Genomic DNA, 22,814 nt, shown 5'->3' on the forward strand with positions numbered 1-22,814 from the left:
ATCGTTTTTGGAGAATACCCTATATCATTTAGTTACAGTAGCAAATAATTTTTTAAAAGTCAGTATAAAGTAGCTTAATCCAGCAGTTTTCAAAATGAGGTCTAGGGTCCCCTGGAGTCCCTGAGACCCTGTAAAGGGACCTGTGATGTCAATGTTATTCTTCTAATAAGGCTAAGATGTTTTTTGCCTTTTACACTCTCATTCTCTCACAAGTGTATAATGGAGTTTTCTAAATGGTTACATGACATGTGATGATATCTTTGCTCCCCTGGGTAGTGGAATGTGTATTTGTATACTCTTATATTTAACTTTTTCTCAGCTTTAATTTCTTATAAGGTAAATATCAATATAAATAAAAGTTATTTGGGGGTCTCATAACATGGAGACAGTAAGAATTGGTTATTTCAGTGGCTCAAAGTTGTCAATGAGAACCTACATTCTTTCCATCTTTCGCGTATGGAACTTAATAAGCTGCGTATCAGCTTATTCTCAGACCGACTTACCTCAGTCACAAATGGCCACTGCCATTTGACCCAACAAAACCCAGCAGAGGAAGAGGGACTATTTTTCCCTGTATTTGTCTTTTTTTAAGAGGAAAGAAATATTTCCCAGGAGTTCTTCTAACAGCCCTCCCTTTGAGGGCCGTTGGCCTGGAGTACGTGCTCACTCTTACACCAATCACTGGCAGGGAACAAAGCCACCATTTTTGGTTTACACTAGTCAGAATTTGCTCTCTGAGGTGAGGGGTAGACGTCCAAACAAATTGGGGTTCTATCAGAAAAGAGGTAGAGAGGAGGAGATAGCTGTGGGGAAGGCAATCAATAGTGTCTGTTAGGGCCAGAAGTAAGTAGGACCACTGACTAGTAGTTTAATCCTTTTTGCAGCTCATAGAATTCTTAGGTTAAGAATATTTTTGTTCTAAGGGTTTTCTTGTTTGTTTTTATAATAATGATTTGTATGCTTCATATTTGCTTTTAGTAAAGTACGTTAAGCTAAATTTATGTATTTATATTGCCTACCTATTTATATCTAGAAATATTTAATGTATTGAACTAAAAAAAACACCATACCACTGGGTGCAAATAATAGTAAAAATAATGGCCACCATTTACTGAAGAACTCCAGGGTGGAAGGTGCTGCAGTAGAAGCACTGGACATGTCCTTCTCACAAGTCTAGTCTAGAGTCCCCATTTTCCAGATGTGGAAACTGAGGTTTAAGGGATCAATTTGCCTGAGACGACTCAACTATTAGTATTTAAGACATGTCTTTCTTTCCTGTTAAGTCTACACTAGATTTTGCCTATGTAAGTGTTTTATTCTTGAGCATATGAGTTCTGACAAACAAACCAAAAAATGCTGCCACACAGGGTCTACACAAATGCAAATGTAAATATTTGTAGGGCCTGATCCCTTTCATCAGCTTTGAGCTTTAATGACTGAGTCTGAGTCCTTCCAGTGACAGGCAGGATACAGGAAATATATACACACTTGTAGGAAGTAATAAAACACACCATTTGGTAATTAGTTTTTTAAGATAATAAAAATAAGGGAAGAGCTTATTCATGAAATTTGACAATGTAGAAATAAGATATATGTTGATGTATTATCTGAAAGAGGTACACACTTGGGACACATATGTATGCATGTATAATTAAGTATCTTAAAGGAAACCTGTGTTTTAAAAAAATGTATACCACAACAATTGTTGGAATAGAGCTCAGCTTAGCCAGGTCTAAATTTTCATCCCTTGAGAAATGAGGCAAAGTAATTTAATATGTTAGGTGGGAAGGAAAAAAATGGTTAGGATTTAGGGATGGAGTATGAACATGAACTTCTCAAACACTTATTAATAGAAGGATGTTATACATGATAATCATGGAAGTAACAGGGGAGAGTGTTATAGTCTTATTTTGTAGCTTCTTGCATATTAGTTGAGAGAATTGATTTTCAGGCCTATATTGTTTCCAAAGTAATAAATGGGTTGTATATATTCAGTAGTTTCTTTTGGCACTTGGACTAAGATTTTAGAGTATCACTTTTAGTTACAGGTTAGTTACAGGTTAGGAATTATCTGTCTCAGTCTAATTTTTGGCAGGAAGGGTTTTTTCTAGTGGGTTGTGGCCCAGTGGAGGTAAAATACCCTGAGTCTGTTCTAGCACTTGCATTTTGTAGCCAAGGTCAAGTCACTCACCTCCTATCCAAGACTCAACTGAAAAGTACATTGGGCTGTGAAGACTAAATCTGATGATGCAGTTGAAAAGCTGCTTATTGCCCAGAGGGCACATGCTGTGGGCAGAGGGGCCTGCAGAGCAGTGCTCAGTCCACAGCAGGGAGCAGCACCGCAACAGGTGTGAGCACCCATTGCCTCCCAGCTGCTGTGCCCTGTGCTGCTTCCCCCACCCAGGTGTTCACCTCCAGAGAAGCACTGGAAGCTTTACCAAAGACTCTCTCATATGGAGTCTTCTGATTCCATGAGTTTAGTTAATTCAAAGTGAAATAAACACTCTCCTCCCTTTTCATAGTCTTATATTGATAGATTAAAACTTCCACTGACTTTAAGCTTGGTAGACTTCGTTTCTTTGAAATGTAGAAGGGGTACTTTGGAGTTTCCCTTGATGTGAAGGTTTTTTTGTTTTTTGTTTGTTTGTTTGTTTTCTAACTGAAACATCTTGACCTAAAATTTAACACAAGTTTCTTTCTTGTTTATTTTGTAAAAATACTTAGGGCCATTTTATTTGGCCCTATGGATGTTTAAGAGGTGTAAATTATTTGGCCATTATTCCAAAGACCTGTAATTTGTCGGGATATGTTTAAGCTTTGATAGAGTTTGTTTATTTCTTAGTTCTCCAGGGGACTTAGTTGGATTTTGCCTTTAATCTTGCAGCACCCACAGATCCAGAAGAAATCTCAGTACATCAAATACCTTTGTTGTGATGACGTGAGGACCCTGCACCAGTGGGTCAATGGTATCCGCATCGCAAAGGTAGGTGTTCTTTTGGTTTGATAATGGAATGATGGGTGTTTAATGATATGGTTTTGGTTGTTATGATAATTATCCTGTTTGTTTCATGTTCATGATTTTGCCAGTGTCTAGTTTTCTCAGGCCTAAGTTTCATGTTTTACATGTCTTTTTTTCTTGGTGATGGGGATAAGCTTTTAACACTTGGTATCCAAGGAATAATACTGCTGGTAAAAGCTTATGTAGCATCAAAGTGATTTATTTGGGCTTTGGAGAATGCACTGTATGATTCTTATATAGCAGAGTTTAGCCTAAACAAAAGAAATTTTTTGAAAATTAAACTACCTTGGGGTTGGGGGAAGAATGAATAGGTGGAGCATGGAGGATTTTTAGGGTGGTGAAAATACTCATACTCTGTAGGATACAATGGTGGGTACGTGTCCTATACATTTGTCCAAACCCGTAGAATGTAAACACCAAGAGTGAACCTAAGGCGACCTATGGACTTTGAGTGATTATTACATGTCCATGTAGGTTCACTGATTGAAACAAATGTACCACTCTAGTGGGGGATATTGATAATGGGAGAAACTATGCGTGTTTAGGGGCTGTGCACGTATGTGGGAAATCTCTGTACCTTTCTCTCAGTTTTGCTGTGAACCTAAAACTGCTCTTAAAAAAGAAAGTCTGAAAAAAGTTTTTTTAAAGGACATCTTAAAGATGATTATACATAATGCTTGAAAGGGTATTTATTCAGTTACTTTTAAGCTAATGTAACTAAAAATAAAATTTATTATAGACATAAAATCAAAGTTGCTTTAAAAGTAACTGAAAAAAAATCTTTATATTGTTAATGAACATAATCAGAATCAAGTGTTGACTTCTTGCTGCCTCTCTCAAAATGAGGACAAATAAGAGTGGATTATAATTTACTGGTATGAAAAGAATGTTTGAAGTATTATAGGTATTTTAATACAGACTATGAGTCAGTAAACAGAAATGTGTCCCCTTTTCCTATTCCACGCATCCATACCATACCCAGTAAAGTACAGATGTCATCATTTACTGCCTTCTGTTTAGTACGGGAAGCAGCTCTACATGAACTATCAAGAGGCCTTGAAGAAGACAGAATCGGCTTATGATTGGACTTCCTTATCCAGCTCCAGCATTAAATCAGGATCCAGTTCTTCCAGCATCCCAGGTAGTTTAAAATGTCCAAAGAGCTCTTTACTACCAACAGGAAGGTGTCTCTATAGAGACTGATAGAAGACCTGGTTATCTCAGAGTGATTTTTTAAAACTAGAGCCATGCCTGATTTCTAAATTATAATCAATAGGTACATGTGCTTTTATTCATTTATTTTTTAATTTTTAGAGGGGATAATATCATGGGCTAGTTCACAAATGTGTTTGAAATGGAAAACCGGTAAAGTGGTAAAGCCAGGAGTTTTGTTAATGAAGTTTATTTGAAACTCAGTCATATTGCTGAAAACAACTGTTGATGCATAATTGGGGGTAGAAAGTTGCTTGGGGAAGAGTACTCCGAATCATGATGAAACTGCCCTCCTTCCCCGCAGCTTTCCTGACATTTCAGCAGAGTGGAAACAACAGAGTGGAATTAGTTCAGTATCACAGTCAAGGAAGCTATTTAAGTCATCAAACTTTGTAAAGTTTTCAGAGGAAATAGTGATACTCAAAAGGGGCTTATTTTCAGATTCCCACATCCTTTAAACAAGGATGCTGTGATCACATCTTAAGATAAATGCTTCTTTCCCTTCAAAAGTTCCGTAAATGATATCTGTGTCATCTAAAATCATAATTTTTTTCTTTGTTCTAACAGCCCATGTTATGAAATAATTACTTTAAGAAGTATTTGATTTAAAAGCTGTATGACTAGATCTCATCCCTAAATAAGTAAATAAAAACACATTGAGAATGTGTACACACATGGGCTAGTGTACACACATATATTCTCTATTCTGTCCACTGAGAGGGCTAGAAGCAGTGACACCGCAGTAGCAGTGAGAACACTAAGAACCGAGACCTCGGTTTCTCAATGCCATTTTCCAAAACAGAGGAGCCAGGGCTCTGGAGTGGCTGATTCTAGGGCTGTGGCAGAGAATATATAAGATGAGCCTGGAGCATCATGTGACAAAGGAAGTACTCAAAAAAACACAGCGATGGGAGTCTGTAAAAGGGACCCAGGACCCACCCTGAGAGAGTGCTCAGCGGCCAAAGCTGGAACAATTTGAGCAAGAAAATAACATAGTATAGGACTGTAATCCAAATTATAAAATAAATAGCCATCAGTCCATGGGGATATAAATAAATTATTGAATTAAATAAATAAATGGAGGAGAAGAGACAAATCTCCTGTACAGATTTCTAAATAGATTTATACAGATGCTCTGCCCTCAAGGAGGTGGCACTTAACTCCCCTCTTGTTAAGTGTGGGCTGTGTAAAGTGACTTGCTTCCAAAGAGCACGGAGTGGGGAGGTGTAACCTTATATCGGAGAAAACTGACAAACCATACGTCGGCCAGGTGATCAAGGTAATAAGTCATATTGATAGCATGTGCCCTTGATGCAGTGTGATGAGACTGGCGTTTTCCCTCTCTTGGTCTTCCTCCCCAAATCCCTTAACCTCAGAGAAAAAGCATCAGACAAATCAAAATTGAGAAACATGCTACAAAATACCTGACCAGTACTCCTCAAGACTGTCAAGGTCATCAAAAACAAGGAGAGTCTGAGAAACTGTCATGGGAGACATGACAACTATCTGTAATATGGTAACCTGGATGGGATCCTGGATCAGAAAATGGACATTACGGAAAAACTAGTGAAATCCAAATAAAGTTTGGAGTTTAGTTAGTTTTTTGTTTAAAGTATCGTTTTATATTCTTTTTTTTTTTTTAATTTATTTATTTTTTGGCTGCGTCGGGTCTCAGTTGTGGCGTGCAGGATCTTTTGTTGCGGCACATGGACTTCTCTCTAGTTGTGGCGCATGGGCTTAGTTGCCCCGTGGCATGTGGGATCTTAGTTCCCTGACCAGGGATCGAACTGGCATCCCCTGCATTGCAAGATGGATTCTTAACCACTGGACCACGAGGGAAGTCCCGGAGTTAGTTAATATTAACATGTGAGTGTAGGTTCATTATCCGTGACACATGGACCAGAGTATTGTAACATGTTAATAATGAGGTAAACTGGGTGCTAGGTATGTAGGAACTGTGCTAGTTTTGCAACTTTTCTGCAAATCTAAAACTATTCTAAAATAAAATGTTTATTAAATTGGGGGAGGAGAAACCTTTGTGGCAATGGATTAGGAAAGGCAAGGTAAGAAGAGCATGTCACAAGTAGGATTGTAGAAAATGGAATTAAGGGAAAGATGGAGGGAAAAAAAGATGTATACTATTTTTTAAAAACTTACATAGCACTTAACAATTCAAGTGCTTCCACGTGTTACTTTATGAAGTGGTATGGTGCCTTTTCCCACTCCAGCATCATCTGTTTGTATACATCGTGTTAAGTATTAGGTAGACTTTTTCAGGTAAACTGTAAAATCATACATATTCATGCTGAAGAGAGCTCAAGAAGTCACGTTCCAGCCTCTTGTCTTATAGGCTGTTGTCCTAGATATTAGATAGGGATGAAGAAAATAGAGTAGGTTTTATCCTATATTGCTTATATTTTTACCCTGAGGATACTGTCTTAACTTTATCTAAAGGAGTTTGTGGCTGTTATCTTTGCAGTACTTTGATGAACTTGGCTGGACTTGGCTAATACTGCAATCTAATAATACCCACGTCTCACAGAGTGACTGGATGGGACTAGCTTTAACATTTGAGTCTCCACCAGATGCCAGACATTGGGCTAGGTGCTTCTGCAAGGTTATCTCACCTGACTTGGAGTCCAGTGAAATAATCTTTCCAGTTCCCTCACCCTGGATGTCAGTCAAATTACACTGTATCCTCAGCCATTCCCAGGTCCCTTGAAGATATCTTCATGCCCTTCAGGAAGCCAGGCTATGACACAGCTGCTGTCTTGTGATGTCAATACCTGAATCCCTAGGAAATACACTTCTTACTGGGTATCAGATTCTCAGTATCGTTCATTACTGGGATAAAGGAAGTAATCATCATGGATAGATCTGAATTCATAAGTGAGAAATCTCTGAGATGGCCTGGAGCAGGGGTATATAAAAAGATTGATTCTCAATGTAATGAAGATATGACTGAACAAAAAAATTCACTACTCTATTCATGGTTCATTAATTCTCTCTCCTTTTTAAATTTATTTATTTATTTATTTTTGGCTGCATTGGGTCTTTGTTGCTGCCCGTGGACTTGCTCTAGTTGCGGCGAGCAGGGGCTACTCTTGGTTGTGGTGCGCGGGCTTCTCATTGCGGTGGCTTCTCTTGTGGAGCACAGGCTCTAGGTGCACGGGCTTCAGTAGTTGTGGCTCACGGGCTTAGTTGCTCTGCCGCGTGTGGGATCTTCCCGGACCAGGTCTCGAACCCGTGTCCCCTGCATTGGCAGGCAGCTTCTTAACCACCACACCACCAGGGAAGCCCTCATTAATTTTCTTATTTGCTAGGAGTTCTTACAACACAGGCTGTTAGGATACCAATAATGTTACTTGAACCTTTTATTGCAATTATCAGTTTTTTGTGGTGACCTGTTTAAAAAGAATGGAGATTTCCTACTTGCCCTAGGACAAGAGAAGTTTTCTAGTGGAAAACACGGGCTGTGTTTGTGTGAAATGAGTCAGGTAAAAGTAACTTGCTGCCGTTCTGCATCGCATCTGATCTTGAGTGAAAGTTATCCAAACATACATATTCATACATCACAATACTGACTTATTTAATCTGATTTTTGAAAATCTGTTTCAAACAGAGTCTCAGTCCAATCACTCCAGTCAGTCTGATAGTGGAGTGTCTGATACCCAGCCGGCAGGACACGTCCGTTCCCAGAGCATCGTGAGCTCCATCTTCTCCGAGGCCTGGAAGCGAGGCACGCAGCTGGAAGAGTCTAGCAAGGTAACACGCTCGGGTCAGGGTAGAGGGGAAATCTGTAGTGTTCCAGGGGTGTAGCTTGTTGTTCCTCTATTAGGAATCTTTCTTGGCCTTATTTCAGTATTCTTCCTTTGCTTCTCCTCAGAAATGGACATTTGTGAATTGGCTCTGATGATCTAAGATCTCAAAAAAAAAAAAAAACCTAGCAGTTTTATCAGTGGCTCAGGATTTTAAGAAATAACACTTTCCACTCTTAATCAGTTTGGATGGAGCAACAACACCCTCCAGTGCCAGTGCCTTAATTTTGTTCCAAAAAAGCTGCTAAGTGTTGATTATTTCTTTATTCGTTATTAATTTAGTTTATTCAGACTCATTCCTCTATCTTCCTTTCTTTTACGCTTTTTGGCATTTCTCTGCACATTGATGAATTTTCTCAAATTATAGTTTATGTGGAAGACTAAATTCCAACTAATCCCCTTAAAATTTAGGATCCCTGAGCCTTGCATAGGAGGTTGTTCATTGACCCTGAAGGATGCAAGTATAATTATTGCAAGACTGTTTAGAAAAATAGAGAGGTTCTTTAGCCGGGTTGAAAGATACCGTATCAAACTGCCTCTGAAGTCCTGTGGGCGACCGTGTCCCAGCAGCGCTCACCTCTCCACAGGCGAGGGCACACACCATCGCCAGGAGCCAGTAGGACACCCGGCCTGGCCATTTTGTTTTCACCCGGCAATCATTGTGATTTTTCATCGTTGTCATTCTTGTCTGAATCACTTACATCAGTACGTTCATCAGTGAGAATTAAGTGGCTATTTCCCCTCAGTTTATTCCTTTATTTGCATATGTGGTTGATCCGCTGGACATGGAGAGGGTGGAGGGAGGCGTATGTAGCCCAACGGGGTGGAACACTTTCTCTTAGAAAAATAAATATTTGAGAATTGGTTCTAATGACCTAAATTCTCAAGACACCGGCAGTTTAACTCCCTTATCAGAGGCTCCCACTTTTAAGAAATACTTCTTTTTCCTTCCTGGACTTAATCAATTTGAGTGGAACAGTGCTGTTTGGTGCTGGTAGTCCATATATGTCGTAGAGAAGCCGGGTTTACACAACTCAGATACCTAAGGAAAAGTCCTTTACCTTACTAAGCTTTTAATGGTGTTATCCATGTGCATTTTAAATTGTAGAACTACCCAGTTGTTATGAGAAAGGCCAAGAAAGCAAAGGTCCACATGGTCTGTGACGAAGCAGTGTAGTCCGTCACGGCACGTAGTGTCAGAAAGACCACGAACCCTGCCATGCAGCAGTGACAGTGTGTCTGAGTCTTGACCCCCTGTGTGTTTCTTGTCCTGTTACCTCAGTCTCAGGTGCCAAATGAGAAGGCCAGCACAGCTAAGGTCTACTACACCCCTGCAGCAGCCAAGACAGGGTCAAGTTAAGGTCGGGGGCTGTTCTTTGGAAACACATTAACCTGGGTGACTCCTGTAACCAGATCTTGCAGACTAATGCTTTTATTTTGATGTGCAATTATTAAAGGAACATGTGAATGTCCTGAGGGGCATTAGAACTCAGCCCCTTAATGAGCCTTTTAGTCTACTAACCTAAGCATTCTTGACGCTAATTAGATGTCATTCAGAATTGGAAGCAAATGGTTTATCTTGGAACCTCATAGTTTGTTCAAAGAGCCTAAAAGATGTACCCAAAGTTATTAAGCCAAGAGTTCTTCCTCTGCTCTTTCAGAAGTACTTGAACCACATTCATGCATGAGTAGCTCCATGAAATAAATGACCAGATGTGGTAATTTGGGCAGTGCCAAGAGGGGCCCACATGGGCTGGTCAGCAAGTTGTTGGCAAACTTTAGCTCCTATTTCTTGGTACATTTCCTTTACTCTAGCCTTCCAAAGTTTCCTCTCATTTTCTTCTGGCTTTTTCTGTATGATATTTTTATGATCTTTTGCTGTAATGTTTATGAAGCATTTCTTTATGTATTTTCCAGTAAAACAAATGTAAAGAATACCCCCCCTTTACCTGCATTGCTGGACTTCTGTGCATGTTGGATGCAAGTGTCTCACACGAACACGAGTGTGTGTGTCGAGCTCATTCATTCCTGTGTGACTGTGCACGCCTGCTGAACATTCTCATGCTCTCACGTGTCTGCTCACTAGCTTCAAAAAGCCATCCTCATTCTTCGGGAGGCCCTCCACCAGCACTCCTAAACCCAGTTATGGCATCTGCTTGATGTGGATGCAGTCCTGGACGGAAAGGTGAACTCCAGCCATCACATCTCCCTTTGCCAGAGTCCGGGGGGTGGGGGGGTGGGGGTGCGGTTCCGTGCTCAAAGGCCCTCTAACTCGGGGCAGGGTGTGTGAAAGCCAGAGGCAGAAATCAGAGGGCGCAGCACCATCCAGACAGCTCGTGCAGCAGGAAGTTTTCCCCAGGTTGTTAGGCAGTCTGGCTGTTTGAGAAGATCGTTGGGTAAACACATTTTCTCCCCACCCTTGTTGCCCAGGGAGTTAGATTTTAGCCTTCCCGACATTGTCCATCTTTATGATCACCAGCTGCTGCATCCTTTCATGCATGTCTCTGATTCCTTGCTTTTTAGTTTGACAGTCAAAGCTTACCTCTGTAACTGTTGTGTTTGTTGTGTTTTCTCTCTCCCAACCTCCCTTTTATCCTCCTTTTAGGCCAGAATGGAGTCTGTGAATCGAGCCTACACTTCTCTCATGCCCCCTTTGTCCCCGCAGCCTAAGCCGCTCACCCCCTGCTCTGCCTCACAGCCCTCGCCGCCCCTGCCGCCGCCGCCCCCGCCCCCGCCGCCGCCGCCACCCCCGCCGCCGCCCCCACCCCCGCCCCTGCCCAGCCAGTCGGCCCCTTCTGCGGGCTCGGCAGCCGCGATGTTTGTCAAGTACAGCACGATAACCAGGCTGCAGAACGCCTCTCAGCATGCGGGAGCCCTGTTTAAGCCTCCCCCGCCCGCAGGGATGCAGCCTCCCTCCTCGACCTCACAGGCAGGGAAGCCTCAGATCCTGGTGCCGCCCGGCGGAGCCGTGCCCCCGCCGCCGCCCCCGCCGCCTCCCCCCACCCCCGGCTCGGCTATGGCGCAGCTGAAGCCCGCCCCCTGCGCCCAGGCCCTGCCGCAGTTCAGCCCTCCCCCGCCCCCACCCCCGCCCCCGCTGAAGATTCATCACGTGCAGCACGGCGCTCCGGCAGCCCCTCCGGCGCCGCCCCCACCTCTTCCCATCCCTGCACCCCTCCCTCCCCAGGCCCCCCCCAAACCCCCTGTGACCGTGCCGCCCGCCGTGCCACAGGCTCTGTCACCTACACCTACTCCTCCCGTCCCCCCAGTGAAAAAGCAGCCGGCGCTTCCTGTGTCTCACGTTCCACCCTCTCCCCCTGCTCCTCCTGGCCCGGTCCCCCCGCCCACACTACCCAAGCAGCAGAGCTTCTGTGTGAGGCCCCCTCCCTCTCCGCTGTCTCCGGCGCCCTCCGTGGTGAAGCAGATAGCCAGCCAGTTCCCCCCGCCTCCAGCCGTCCCCCCCGCGGAGGCGGCGCCCTTGAAGCCCGCCTCAGCCGCAGCAAACGTCGCCCCTCAGTCCCCGCCTGCTGTGAAAGCAAAGCCCAAGTGGCAGCCCGGCTCTACCCCTGTCCCTCCTCCGGACTTCCCTCCTCCTCCCCCCGAGAGCAGCCTGGTGTTTCCTCCACCTCCGCCTCCGCCTCCGCCTCCGCCAGCCGCACCCACTGCTGCTCCTGCCCCTGCCCCTGACAAAAGCGGATCTCCGGGCAAAAAGACCAGTAAGACGTCCAGTCCGGGGGTAAAGAAACCTCCTCCGACCCCGCAGCGCAATTCCAGCATTAAGTCCGGCAGCTGTGCAGAGCACCCTGAGCCCAAGAGACCCTCAGTAGACAGTCTAGTCAGCAAGTTCGCAGCGCCGGAACCTTCGGCGTCTCCCGGCAAGGAGACGCCGCCACCTCCCGCAGCGCCCCCCAAACCTGGAAAACTCAGTCTTCCCGGAGTTCTCCAGCAAGGGGGCGTGTCGGCAAAAGCATCTGTTCTGAGTGGGCGCGGCAAGGACTCCGTGGTAGAATTCCCTTCTCCTCCGTCCGATTCTGACTTTCCACCCCCTCCGCCGGAAATAGAGCTTCCTCTGCCCCCCGTAGACATTCCAGCAGTGTTCTCGGGAAGCACGTCTCCAAAAGTGGCAGTGGTTAATCCGCAGCCACAGTCGTGGGCCAAGACGTCGGTCAGGAAGGCCCCTCCGCCCACGCGGCCCAGACGGAACGACAGCACCCGCCTCACGCAAGCCGAGACCTCCGAGCAGCCGCCAATGGCCACAGTCGTGCCGCAAGTGCCCACCTCTCCTAAGTCCAGCCTTACTGTCCAGCCTGGATTCCTGGCTGACCTCAACAGGACACTGCAGCGGAAGTCCATCACGCGGCATGGCTCGCTCTCCTCGTCGCGCGTGTCCAGAGCGGAACCCACGGCCACCATGGATGATATGGCATTGCCCCCGCCACCCCCGGAGCTGCTCTCTGAGCAACAGAAAGCCCGGTATGGAGGCAGTCATATATCAGGCTATGCAACGTTGCGGAGAGGGCCGCCTCCCGCTCCCCCCAAAAGAGACCAGAACACCAAGCTCTCAAGAGATTGGTAGCTACCGTAGGACTTTATTTCCGTGGGATCTGTAATCCGTTCTACAGTCCGCTCACCTGATCATCTACGAATTCAGGCGTTCAGAGCCTCTTGGTATGATGTTGCTGTTGTTATTCAGGTAGTGTTCAGCTATATGTGTGTGTACGTGTGCAGGTACACACATAGCTATACATAGGTAGTGTGTGTATGTATATATATGTATACATATATGTATATGTATATATATAGCTGAAAGTGATTCTATTTATTCTTTTTCTCTCCTAATCTGAAAATGGGCTTTGTGTATTTTGGGTGGCAGCGGCATGGAAGGGGATGTGTGTCCTGCCTGTCCCTTATGATTTCTATTATCTATCATGTGGATTGGACCAAAAACTTCTGACTTAATTAGAAGGTATTTTATAAATGTCCACGCGCGGCCTATCTGTGCATGTTGTATATTATATATTAAGGATAGATGTATAACGTGCTGCTTCTCAGTTTGAGAAGACAACCAGAATGTTTGGTGTATCTGTGGGGCTTTTGTGTTTGTTTTTTCCCCAGTTGGCTGAAGTTAGAACTGCTTGACTGACATTTCATTACTATACATAAAGGGGCACTTTAATCAGGAAAACCTCTCAGCTTCATAGAACGGGTAATAGTGCAGTGTGGGGAAATTTTCAGACACTTATCTGTACGTGGTCGGTCGTGCATAGAAAAAAGTAAATACATGGTGTAACTAAACCATTCTAGTTGCAAAACTGTTGCCATGATCCCACAGGAATCTAGGATGTGTTCTGTCACAGGTAAGCTCTTCGCCTGTAATACATGGATAATTTAGTACTATAATCCTGCATAGTTCTTTTTGTACTGTTGGCATCCTTTTCATGAGCTTGTGAAGCTTCAAGTTTGGCTTCATGATTCTTGCTTTGATTTATTGTAAGAGGATATCCAACACGATACCCTTGGAATGCTCTGTCCCAGTGTGTCTTTCGGTCACCAGTTACCTCCTTATAGTGTGTGCTGTAGGTAGATGCCGATACTAGGTATCTGTAGACAATTGCTATATCAGGTATACTCAATCCTTTGTCCAGTCCAATATGTTGCATCATGATGAAAAACAAAATCACCTTCTGAAATGCGTCTTTTTTGGATATTGCTCTCTAGAAGGATGGATGATTAGAAAAGAGAACAAAACTGGCCCCTGTGCAGCTGTCATTAATCAGGTTTTTTGTGGCTAGTAATGTGAAATACAAAGAATTCATTTAAGTGTGGGGCTATCATAGAGGGAGGGGGAAAATGAGTTTTTTGACAGTTTCACCCATAGCGACAGGAGCACACTAGGGTCCTTGCTTGTTGTAGCCTGGTTGTAGAGCTTTGTCCAGGTTACCAGGTGTTCTGATGGAAGCTGTATGGTCCAAGTACAGTAAGTGACATTACATATTATGCATGTGCAGTTTGGTATAACATGGAATCATTGCTCTAAGGACACGCTATAATTTCTGTATGCTTCACACTATACTTCTAGATGCTTTTTTTTCCCTGTGCATTTTCCTCAGTATATGAGAGAAATGTGTATTGGGTCATCAATTTGTGATGATAAATTGACCGTCAGGTCAATCTCAGAGCTGCTCTTAAACCAGAGAATAAAAACTAGCCTCCCCAGCAGTGATAAATGAGCACGCCTTGTAATGAGAGTCTGTGCCTGTTATGAATAGGGATCACCAGTGCAAACTGCAAAAATCTCTGACACTATCCCATAAGGAAAAAGCGATGCCAGTACAGTGGGGCAGAGATAGTAAATAATTCAAGAATAAGCAGAGTTGTGCTATGGAAACAGGATTTCCCTGTAACCCATTCTCCAACGAAGTACTTCATCATAGAGAGTAAGAGGCACCCCCCAACTGTCACAGATGTCACAGTATACTCGTGTGTTTATAGAGCAATAAGAATATATACCATTGTGCATTTGTTACAGCCCTGCTTCTTTAAAAGATACTTTTTAGATCTTTTCAGTTCACAAAGTTTTGTGTGCTTGATGTTGTTATGTTTATGAAGTGACCTTTAACACATCTGCGTTAATTTAAGCATGCACAGCAATTTGAAAAGCATTTGAGTAAGACTGCCAAGCTCTACTGTGACTCATGAGTGAAGTGATTTCCCATTGTCTTCTGCCTGCAGCTTTATATTCTAAGGATCGCCCTTATTTGTGGGATAAAGGGTTTCTAAGAATAGGAATCCAATGATATAAATATTCATCACTAGGGTTTTTTGTGGTGGTGGTGGTCTTTTTTTATATGAAGGTGGGCAACTTCAGCTCTCCTTGAGGGAGAAAAATCATGTGCCCTCAGTATTCATTCCCTCCCCATTTGAGCCCTAAGATCCAGCCTTTTTTTTTCAGTGGGGAATTTCCCGGGCCTTCTTGCTTGTGTCAGTCCGATGGTAGCCATCCTGAACTGATGCTTCTGATGTATCGTTTTTCTGAAAGAGCAGACATCCTTTAGAACACTAGGGACACCAAGGAGAACAAGGCCAGAGGAGGAGCCGTATCATTTTTACCCCAGTCAGTGGCTTGTTGACTATTTGACAACAGGCTGTTTCCCTTTGTATTTCTCCAAAGACAGAAAAGGCTATTTAATCAACATTTTTTTCTGTGTGTGTGAAACAACCGAATCAAAAAAAAAAAACCAAAATGATACTTTAGATACACTTCTAGTGTTTTACTCCCTAGTGGTTTTTTTTTTTTTTTTTTTGAATTTGGATATTTGTTAGGATGTGGTTTCGTCGGGGTTCGGGGCTTCAGAGATTACTGTTATTTTTGTACTGTTCTTCTTCCCTGGTGTGTTCAAGGAAAAAACGTACTGCCAGATGACACTAGTACTGTGCCTTCTTTCACTGCCTCCTGCTCAGCAGCTCTAACTCCTCAGTAAAGCTTCTTCAGGTCAAGGAAGAAGATCTTGGCAGCTGTCTTGGCTGTACCGAAAGATGACCAGCGTAGATGAACTCATCCTGCTGTGGAGGGCAGTGCAAACAGGTGCCCATTAGAGCTAGTGACTAGATTAATTAGTGACACCCTTAACTTCTACCACGTAATTTCAAAATTGGATCCAACCTATGCTTAAAGTTTTGGCACCAACTCTGAAGGGTAGCAAAGCCTGTTCTGGTTAGATTATTCTGTACCGAAGCTTTTACTACTCAAATGCATTTTTTTTTTTCCTTAGCTGCTTCAGAATTATACTCTTGGAAAAAGTAACTAACTACTACTGTAAAGGTTTACAGGTACCCACTTAACTGTAAATTGGATTTTTTTTAATTTCTGGGGCTTTTTAAGATGATAAGACTGCTGACTTCAGAAAAGTTATAGGAAACAATTTTCATCAGAACGCCTCACAGAAACGTAGACATGCTAACGTTTCACAGTCCTCTGACATCAAGGTGCTCCTGCCCACTGACGGCATATCCTGCTAAGGAAGGGCTGTGAACTCTCTTGGAAGTCCCCTCTCTATGTAAGTTTACTTGCCACTGAAAGCAGTCCTGAGTTTATCAAGAAAGTTAATCTAAACAAAATTGGGGGATCATGAAGAATAATTCCAATAGAGTAACAACTCTGAGGTCAAGGTTATTAATAGCTGTGCATCCAATTAGAGTTTCATTAAGCTGCTATTCTGGGAGAATACAACTGCTAATAAGTTCATGTCAAGGATGTAAGGCTACGATTAGCCTGAAAAAAACTTCAGGTAATGGTAGGATTGGTTGGATTTGACTATCAGGCCACCAACAGAACCCTTTGTCACCTTTTTTCCCTCAGCTAAAAGCAGTTTTATGTTACAAACACAAGGTGATTTTAAACAAGCAAACTAACCTTTTCCTCGTTTTATATATTACCAAATTTTTTATACAGTTTTCACATAGTTATAACTTATCTCACAGATTTAAGTTCAGACCAATTAAAACTGTATGACCCTGTGTGATTGATTATAGGTGTAATGACTTGCTTTCAATAACATAGGCTTCGTAATTTGGATTTATACACTTGATAAGAGGACGTCTCTTTCTAAAAAAAATCACTTTAGGTTTGCAAGTACCTTTTGCCACTTGGAATTTTGTTTTATACACTTTACGTCATTGCATAAAGCAAGTTATTCCTAACCCTATAGGAATATGTGACCACTCACAAAGTTGAGATTTGATCCATGGAGAGATGCAAGTAGTGCAGAATTAAGTATCCCAATATCTTTTAAGATTTATTTTCATTTAAAAATTGAAGATCATTGTTAACCCCTTTACCAGACTCCCTCAAACTAAACAAGTGCTCGGTTCTTAATTGTGCCCTTGGAAGATCTATATGTAAAAGAAATCTGAAATTTAGCTGTAGTATAAACTTGCTAAGTAAAAATAAGCTAAACACAATATACTTGATAAACACTCGAAGGAAATAATCTCCAGTTGGTTTGCTCTTTGCTTGTTGAAGTAATAAACCATTTAGAAGAGGAAACATCTGCTATAACCCCCAGTGCCTTGAACTCTTTTGGAGGATTAGCATTAAAAAAAAAAAAAAAAAAATCCAACACGCAAACTTTGAGGTGCTAATGAAAGAGAAGGAAGGTGTTTGTTTGTTTCTAGTTTGTGCAGAAACAGGAAAAGTGGTCTCACAAGAGATGGGCTTCATCTACCTAAACGGGGTCTGGCTGCTTTCTACCAAAGACATTTAGAGAAGTGAGTCGTGTCAGGGTGATGGTGAATACTACATATTTAAAAGAAGATGGCCAAGTTCAGAAGTGAATGTTGATCATGGATGGCTGTTAATACCAAGCTCATCATCTAAGCCTCAACCTCTTCTTAGGCAGAACATGCTTGTGGCACTTCTTAAAAAAAAAAAATCTGCATTTTGGAAACTGTCCATTGTTAAGTTTATTGTAACCTAATACCAAAAACTGCCATTTTTCATGATTACCACCTCCTATATTTTTCTCTCTACTTGTAAATAATTCCTCCTAGAAAATAAGCATTAACTGGAATGTTTCAAATGATTTTGCTTAATTTTATTATCAGCCAGTAGTGAACTCCTTTTATAGAAATGTACATTTAAAATATTAGCTTGTGCTAAATGTCATAAAAACATTGTTTACTGTTTTAAAGAAAAATTGCACATTATATTTAACTGGGATTGCTCCCAGTTGCTGACATCTAAGCTGTGGGAGCTTTGCCATAAATAGATACAATGTAGGAATATACCTTATTAAAGCATGAAAAAGGCAAAAGGAACTGCATTAAAAGTACTGGATAGAAGACGTTATTCAGATGATTATGCACAGCTCAGTAAAGATGAAGTTAGTTAGTTTTTCTTTCAGCTTTGTAGCTATTATTTTCTTCTGCTTAAATGTACGCTCTCATTTAATTATGTGCCTTGCTCCCTGATTGTGCAAACCTATATATATATAGATATATATAAGAGATATATTCAGTACTACTGACCATGTTTTTGTTCTACTGCTGGATTAAGTTATTTTCCAAGTTACTCTTGCCAGTTACTGTCAGTAAACTATTGTAATGGCTTAGGACAGTAGTCATACAGTCAGTGTAATTTTTCAGCTACGTGTTTTCCTTATGTCAGCTTATCCAATCCTTAATAAAAATACATAGATTTCATTTAAACGTCAGAACTGTACTTGACTGTTTGTTTGTGGATCGGCACCACTAAGAACCTGGTTGTGCTGTTTATGTCAAGGTACCCAAAACAGAGAGGCTGCAACACGCACATAAAGTGTGAAGGTAAACAAACTGTAATTTGATGTGTTCAACTGTTTGTTTAGCCTTTAAGAAAATAACTTCTAAGATTTTTTTTCTTTAAACAAACAAACAAAATACAACTAGGTACAAACTAGTACAAAAAGAGGTGCTTTTTGTTTCAAAGCCTTGTTACCACAATCATGTCTTGGACTGCCATGTCAAGGTATGTATAAATGTGGATTCGAATGTATTTACAAATCATGTTATCAATCATTTACCAAACTGGGCAAAAAGAACAGAAGGTCTCCTTTTTTATATTAAAAGAAAAGAACTGTATGTATTTGGTGGAAAGTGATCAAAACCTCAGGTTCACTTACAGCAAAAATAGGGACAGAAAGTAATTATTTAGTGCAACAGGGAAGGATTCTCTCTGACACACTTAAACTTACTTACCACCTTAGAAAGGAGGTTACGGGAGTTCCCTGGTGGCCTAGTGGTTAGGATTCTGGGCTTTCACTGGTATGGCCCGGATTCAGTCCCTGGTCGGGGACCTGAGATCCCGTAAGCCACACAGCACAGCCAAAAAAAAAAAAAAAAAAAAGAAAGTTACTTGCAGAAATACATTCACAAGACATTTAGGATATACTTTGTAGGATTTTATTTAGGCCAAGTTCTTAGTACACAGCAACAATTAACTCGAAATACAATTTCAAAATTAAAAAGTGAGTGTTCCCGCAACTCATCTGGAGGTGGTTTAATGGCACACACAAGAAACGTTACTGGCGACAGACTGCTCCCTCAAATTTTCCTACACGGGCTTTTACTCAGCTCGTAACACCAACCCTCCCTCCAGGAGCTAAAAGTATAACTGACCAGATCACAAATTGTTTACATTCTTTTTTGTAAACCATCTTGTTAAGAAAGATGCATGGACACAAATATGATAAAAACTGCATTTCCATAGAATTCTGAAGTTGCAAAAGACGTTTCCATTTTAATGTGAAAATAAGCTTTTTGTCTTTTGTTTGACTTTTTACAAAAAACCTCAAGATATTTAGCAAGGATCATTTATACACAGCTAGGCCCTGTCATTTGTCAATTTTTTTTTTTAAAGAATTATGAGATTCTCAAGAAATAGGAACAAAGATCAGCATAAAATAAACATAAGGTAATGAGCGCAATGCCTGTTTTAGAAGTGTTTTCTAAGGCTCTCTCAAATAAGGCTGTGCTGTGCTCTTTCCAGTGCCGAGACACTGTAACATTTTAGCTACATACACCTTATGGAAAAGACCATTTGTACTGAGTGTAGTTTTAAAAGGGTTAAAATGAAGATTACTTTCACTAATTAAGGCTACACTCAATACACTCCTTTAAACAACACTCTGAATGGTATTTATGGAGACATAGCATAGCTTTTCAAGTATCTTCCTTAAGACATCCAGTAGAACTTTAAAAGAAACATACAACACAATTAAGACAGTTGTAGAAAGAGTACCAGGCGCTGAGTCAGGAATTCTACCTTTGTTAACTAGCTGTTATTTGAAAAGGAAACATCTAAATAAACCTCATCAGTAAAATGGGATTGAACTAAAATTTCTGAAATCTCATCTAGCTCTAAAATTCTATGACTCTAGGAAATCATGTGAGGGAAATCATCGCCGTAACACTGATCAGGAGTTCCTGGCCAAAGAAGTTCAGAAGTGAACAGATGGGAAGTGATGCAGATCCCCATTCTTTTCCAAGACGTAGCGACCACCTGCCAGTTCCTCCATCAAACACTTTTCAAAGGGAGAGGTGGCCTTCAGGACATGCCATGCTGTCTCCACGGAGGAGAAAAGGTGGTAAGAAAGTACCAAAGTACCAGTTCTTAACGCAGAAAGGTCACCTGCTAAAAGCAAATGAGCATATAGGATAAAAGCAAACTACTATCATTTTGATGCCTCTCAAACAGAAAAATCCAGTAATACCAAGAGACTGCTGAGGAGCACAGCTACATTACAGAGACCACTGTGAAGACACATAAAACAGTCTCTCTAGCTGAGTAACAAACAGCGGCAGGAGGGGAAAAAGGGAGGGAGGGATGAAAATGTCTCACCCAGTGACTCTTAGGAATGCAGCAAGAGTAGCGGGCCCTTAACCCTACTGTAGGAACAGCACGTGCCCCTGGAGAAGGTAGAAAGCAAGTAGCCAAAAGATGGGAAACACTGAACAAGACATCTTAAAAGGTTTCATATGTATTTCAAACACAGCAGGCTGAATCTCTGAAGTCTAGATTTTGACACATTGACACTTTTGGTTTTCAATTTATTGCCTAGGCCATGATGTCAACAAGGAAGTATATTTTCATTTACATCCCTATGGCCTTTCAAATAGTAATACTTTAAAAAAGGGAACAAACTCTTAACTCAACCCCCCCTCCTTTTTTTTTTTTTAAGGAAAAAGGTTGTGGACACAAGTCAAAAACACTTCAAGAGGAAAAAGATTCCCTCTAGCCTGATAAAATGGTTGCTTACTGGTCAGCAGATTTTAGACTTGGATCATCTTTGCCACAATATGATGTAGCATGTTAAGATTTCTGCACTCATTTAGAATTCCTACTACCAACCATCTTGTAGTGTATAAAAAGATAAATGGGGGAAACTTAGAATAAAACAAATACTACCCTCACATACTATTAATAGCATGCAACCTATGAAATGTTACATACATTAAAAGTCTCCAATGACTTTAGGCCTGGCCCATCATTACACAGTATCCTTCCAAAACGATATATAGAATTCAAAACTATACAAAAATTTAAAATATGCAGAAAATCCAACAGGTGTTATTTTTAAAACAAAAAAATCACACACGTTAGTACTAAAAAATAAAGGAAAAATCAGCTGACCCATGGATCCCTCTGCGGCAGGTCTTCAGTCTGAAGGACTTCACTGACGTCTTCTCGGTTCCCCAATCCAGCAGGGGTCCAACAAGCAAGCTGACCACCACCAACTCCTTTTGCACAATTGTCTTCTGGGCTTCTGTAGGTGTGAGCTGTGGGCACTATTTATTGGATTTCAAAAGTACCCTCTGCCTTATTACTCCAGTAAGTTTTCTCAGCGAAAAGCTATTTAAATAACTCTGAACATCTAATTTCAAAACAGTTTTCCTAGTTACACACCAACACTAAGAAGAGTTTAACCTCTCCACGTATAGTCTTGGTTGCAGCCGTAATGAAGCTGAAGGCTCAGAGGACACTCAAGGGCCATTACTTTGAAGGAAGACAGGGAAGAAAGGGTGTCAAGGTGACCTAACAAAGCATGAAGTGTAACGTGTACTGGAGGCAAGTTAATGAAAACTAAAATCAAAGTGCTGGAGAAATCTAAAAAGAGCTAACTTGCAGCGTGTGAGAAAAAAAGCCTGCAACCATAAAACAAAAATCTTGATACGAAACACTGTACCTGGGTCTCAGTTAAATGGTGGTAAGTTTTCTGCTCTGATAACAGATTCACAGGTGGGATATTAACTCTGCCAACACCATCTGAACTCCCTCACACCTACTACACTTGTTCATTTTCCAATCAAGTTCCTCTCTCTGCACTACCTATTATGTTCAAGGCCTGTGTTTGAAATATATGCAGCCTACCGCCTCTCACCTTTCCCCCAGCACTGGGAAGTCACCTGGCAAAGCTCTCTTCTGGCCAAGTCGCTGGGACTGATAAGGACCCACGGTAGCTTTGGCCCGTGAGCTGGTTTATCATCACAGTATTCACCTGCTGAGCAGCAAGGCCTCCTGGATATTTTTCAATATTTCTTATACTGATTACAGAAGAGATGATTAAAGCCATCTGTCTTCCAAACTCCACTGAATCTGAAGTTGTAATTGTGCAGATGAAAAAAAAAAAATACTTGAATAAGTATTTGGCCTTATACCACTTATCCCACTATCCTTAGTCTGAGAGAGAAGGTTCAAATCCTTACCAAGAGCAGCTACTTCAAAAGCCAATCACACAAAATCAGGGGAATATTTACCTTTTCTAAGTGAGTAAACAACTCAGCAGCAGCTAACACCTGCCATAACATTCAGAGAGCACAGCAGCAAGCCTTTTATTCCCAGTGACTGTTTAGGCTTGAAAATAACTGCTATTTAAAAAAAAAAAAAAAAAAAAAAAACCTATTTTTCTAAATAATGAAAGAAGTAAAGAAATAGTTGGTCGACCTCTAAGGTCCTACTCCTCAAAAGAGCACCTAAGGCAAGGGTTTAGGATGCACTTCTGCGGTTCAACCTCTCTGGAACCTCAGGGACCCTCGTGTCTACCTCTGCAAGCCCGCTTGAGCGCACGAGCCGGGCTGCACCCGTCACACCGCCAGCAGCGGCAATGCAGTCTCACGCAGCAGCAGCAGCAGCAGAACAAAACCACCTTCAGAATGTTTGGAGATTCAAATCATTCTTATAATCTACGAACTGAGAAACATGAAGGGATGCAAGTCAGCTCAACACTAACTCA

The 22,814-nt window shown here is 41.8% G+C and overlaps 2 protein-coding genes across 12 annotated transcripts in view; one reads left to right on the top strand and one right to left on the bottom strand.

Annotated features, from left to right (window-relative positions):
- RAPH1 (Ras association (RalGDS/AF-6) and pleckstrin homology domains 1) overlaps positions 1-22,814 on the top strand; it is a 169,997-nt gene that overhangs the window by 70,043 nt on the left and 77,140 nt on the right. For 6 of the 11 annotated variants that reach the window (XM_082397034.1, XM_082397033.1, XM_082397030.1 and 3 more), the window contains 4 exons: positions 2,885-2,983; positions 4,040-4,160; positions 7,854-7,996; positions 10,655-18,932. In XM_082397034.1, coding sequence (XP_082253160.1) covers positions 2,885-2,983; positions 4,040-4,160; positions 7,854-7,996; positions 10,655-12,622 — 2,331 coding nt within the window. In that variant the 3' untranslated portion in view covers positions 12,623-18,932. The other 5 variants (XR_014246051.1, XR_014246052.1, XM_082397038.1 and 2 more) reach the window with 3 other exon arrangements.
- Positions 21,220-22,814, bottom strand: part of ABI2 (abl interactor 2) — a 91,038-nt gene continuing 89,443 nt past the window's right edge. The window contains exons 13-14 of the mRNA XM_082397088.1: positions 21,963-22,177; positions 21,220-21,347 (exon numbers count right to left, since the gene is read on the bottom strand). Of these exons, the coding sequence (XP_082253214.1) occupies positions 21,984-22,177 (194 nt within the window). The 3' untranslated portion in view covers positions 21,220-21,347; positions 21,963-21,983. The remainder of the gene's footprint in view (positions 21,348-21,962; positions 22,178-22,814) is intronic.

The sequence above is a fragment of the Balaenoptera borealis genome, assembly GCF_965194805.1.
Source record: "Balaenoptera borealis genome assembly, chromosome: 6".
Classification (NCBI taxonomy): Eukaryota; Metazoa; Chordata; class Mammalia; order Artiodactyla; family Balaenopteridae; genus Balaenoptera; species Balaenoptera borealis.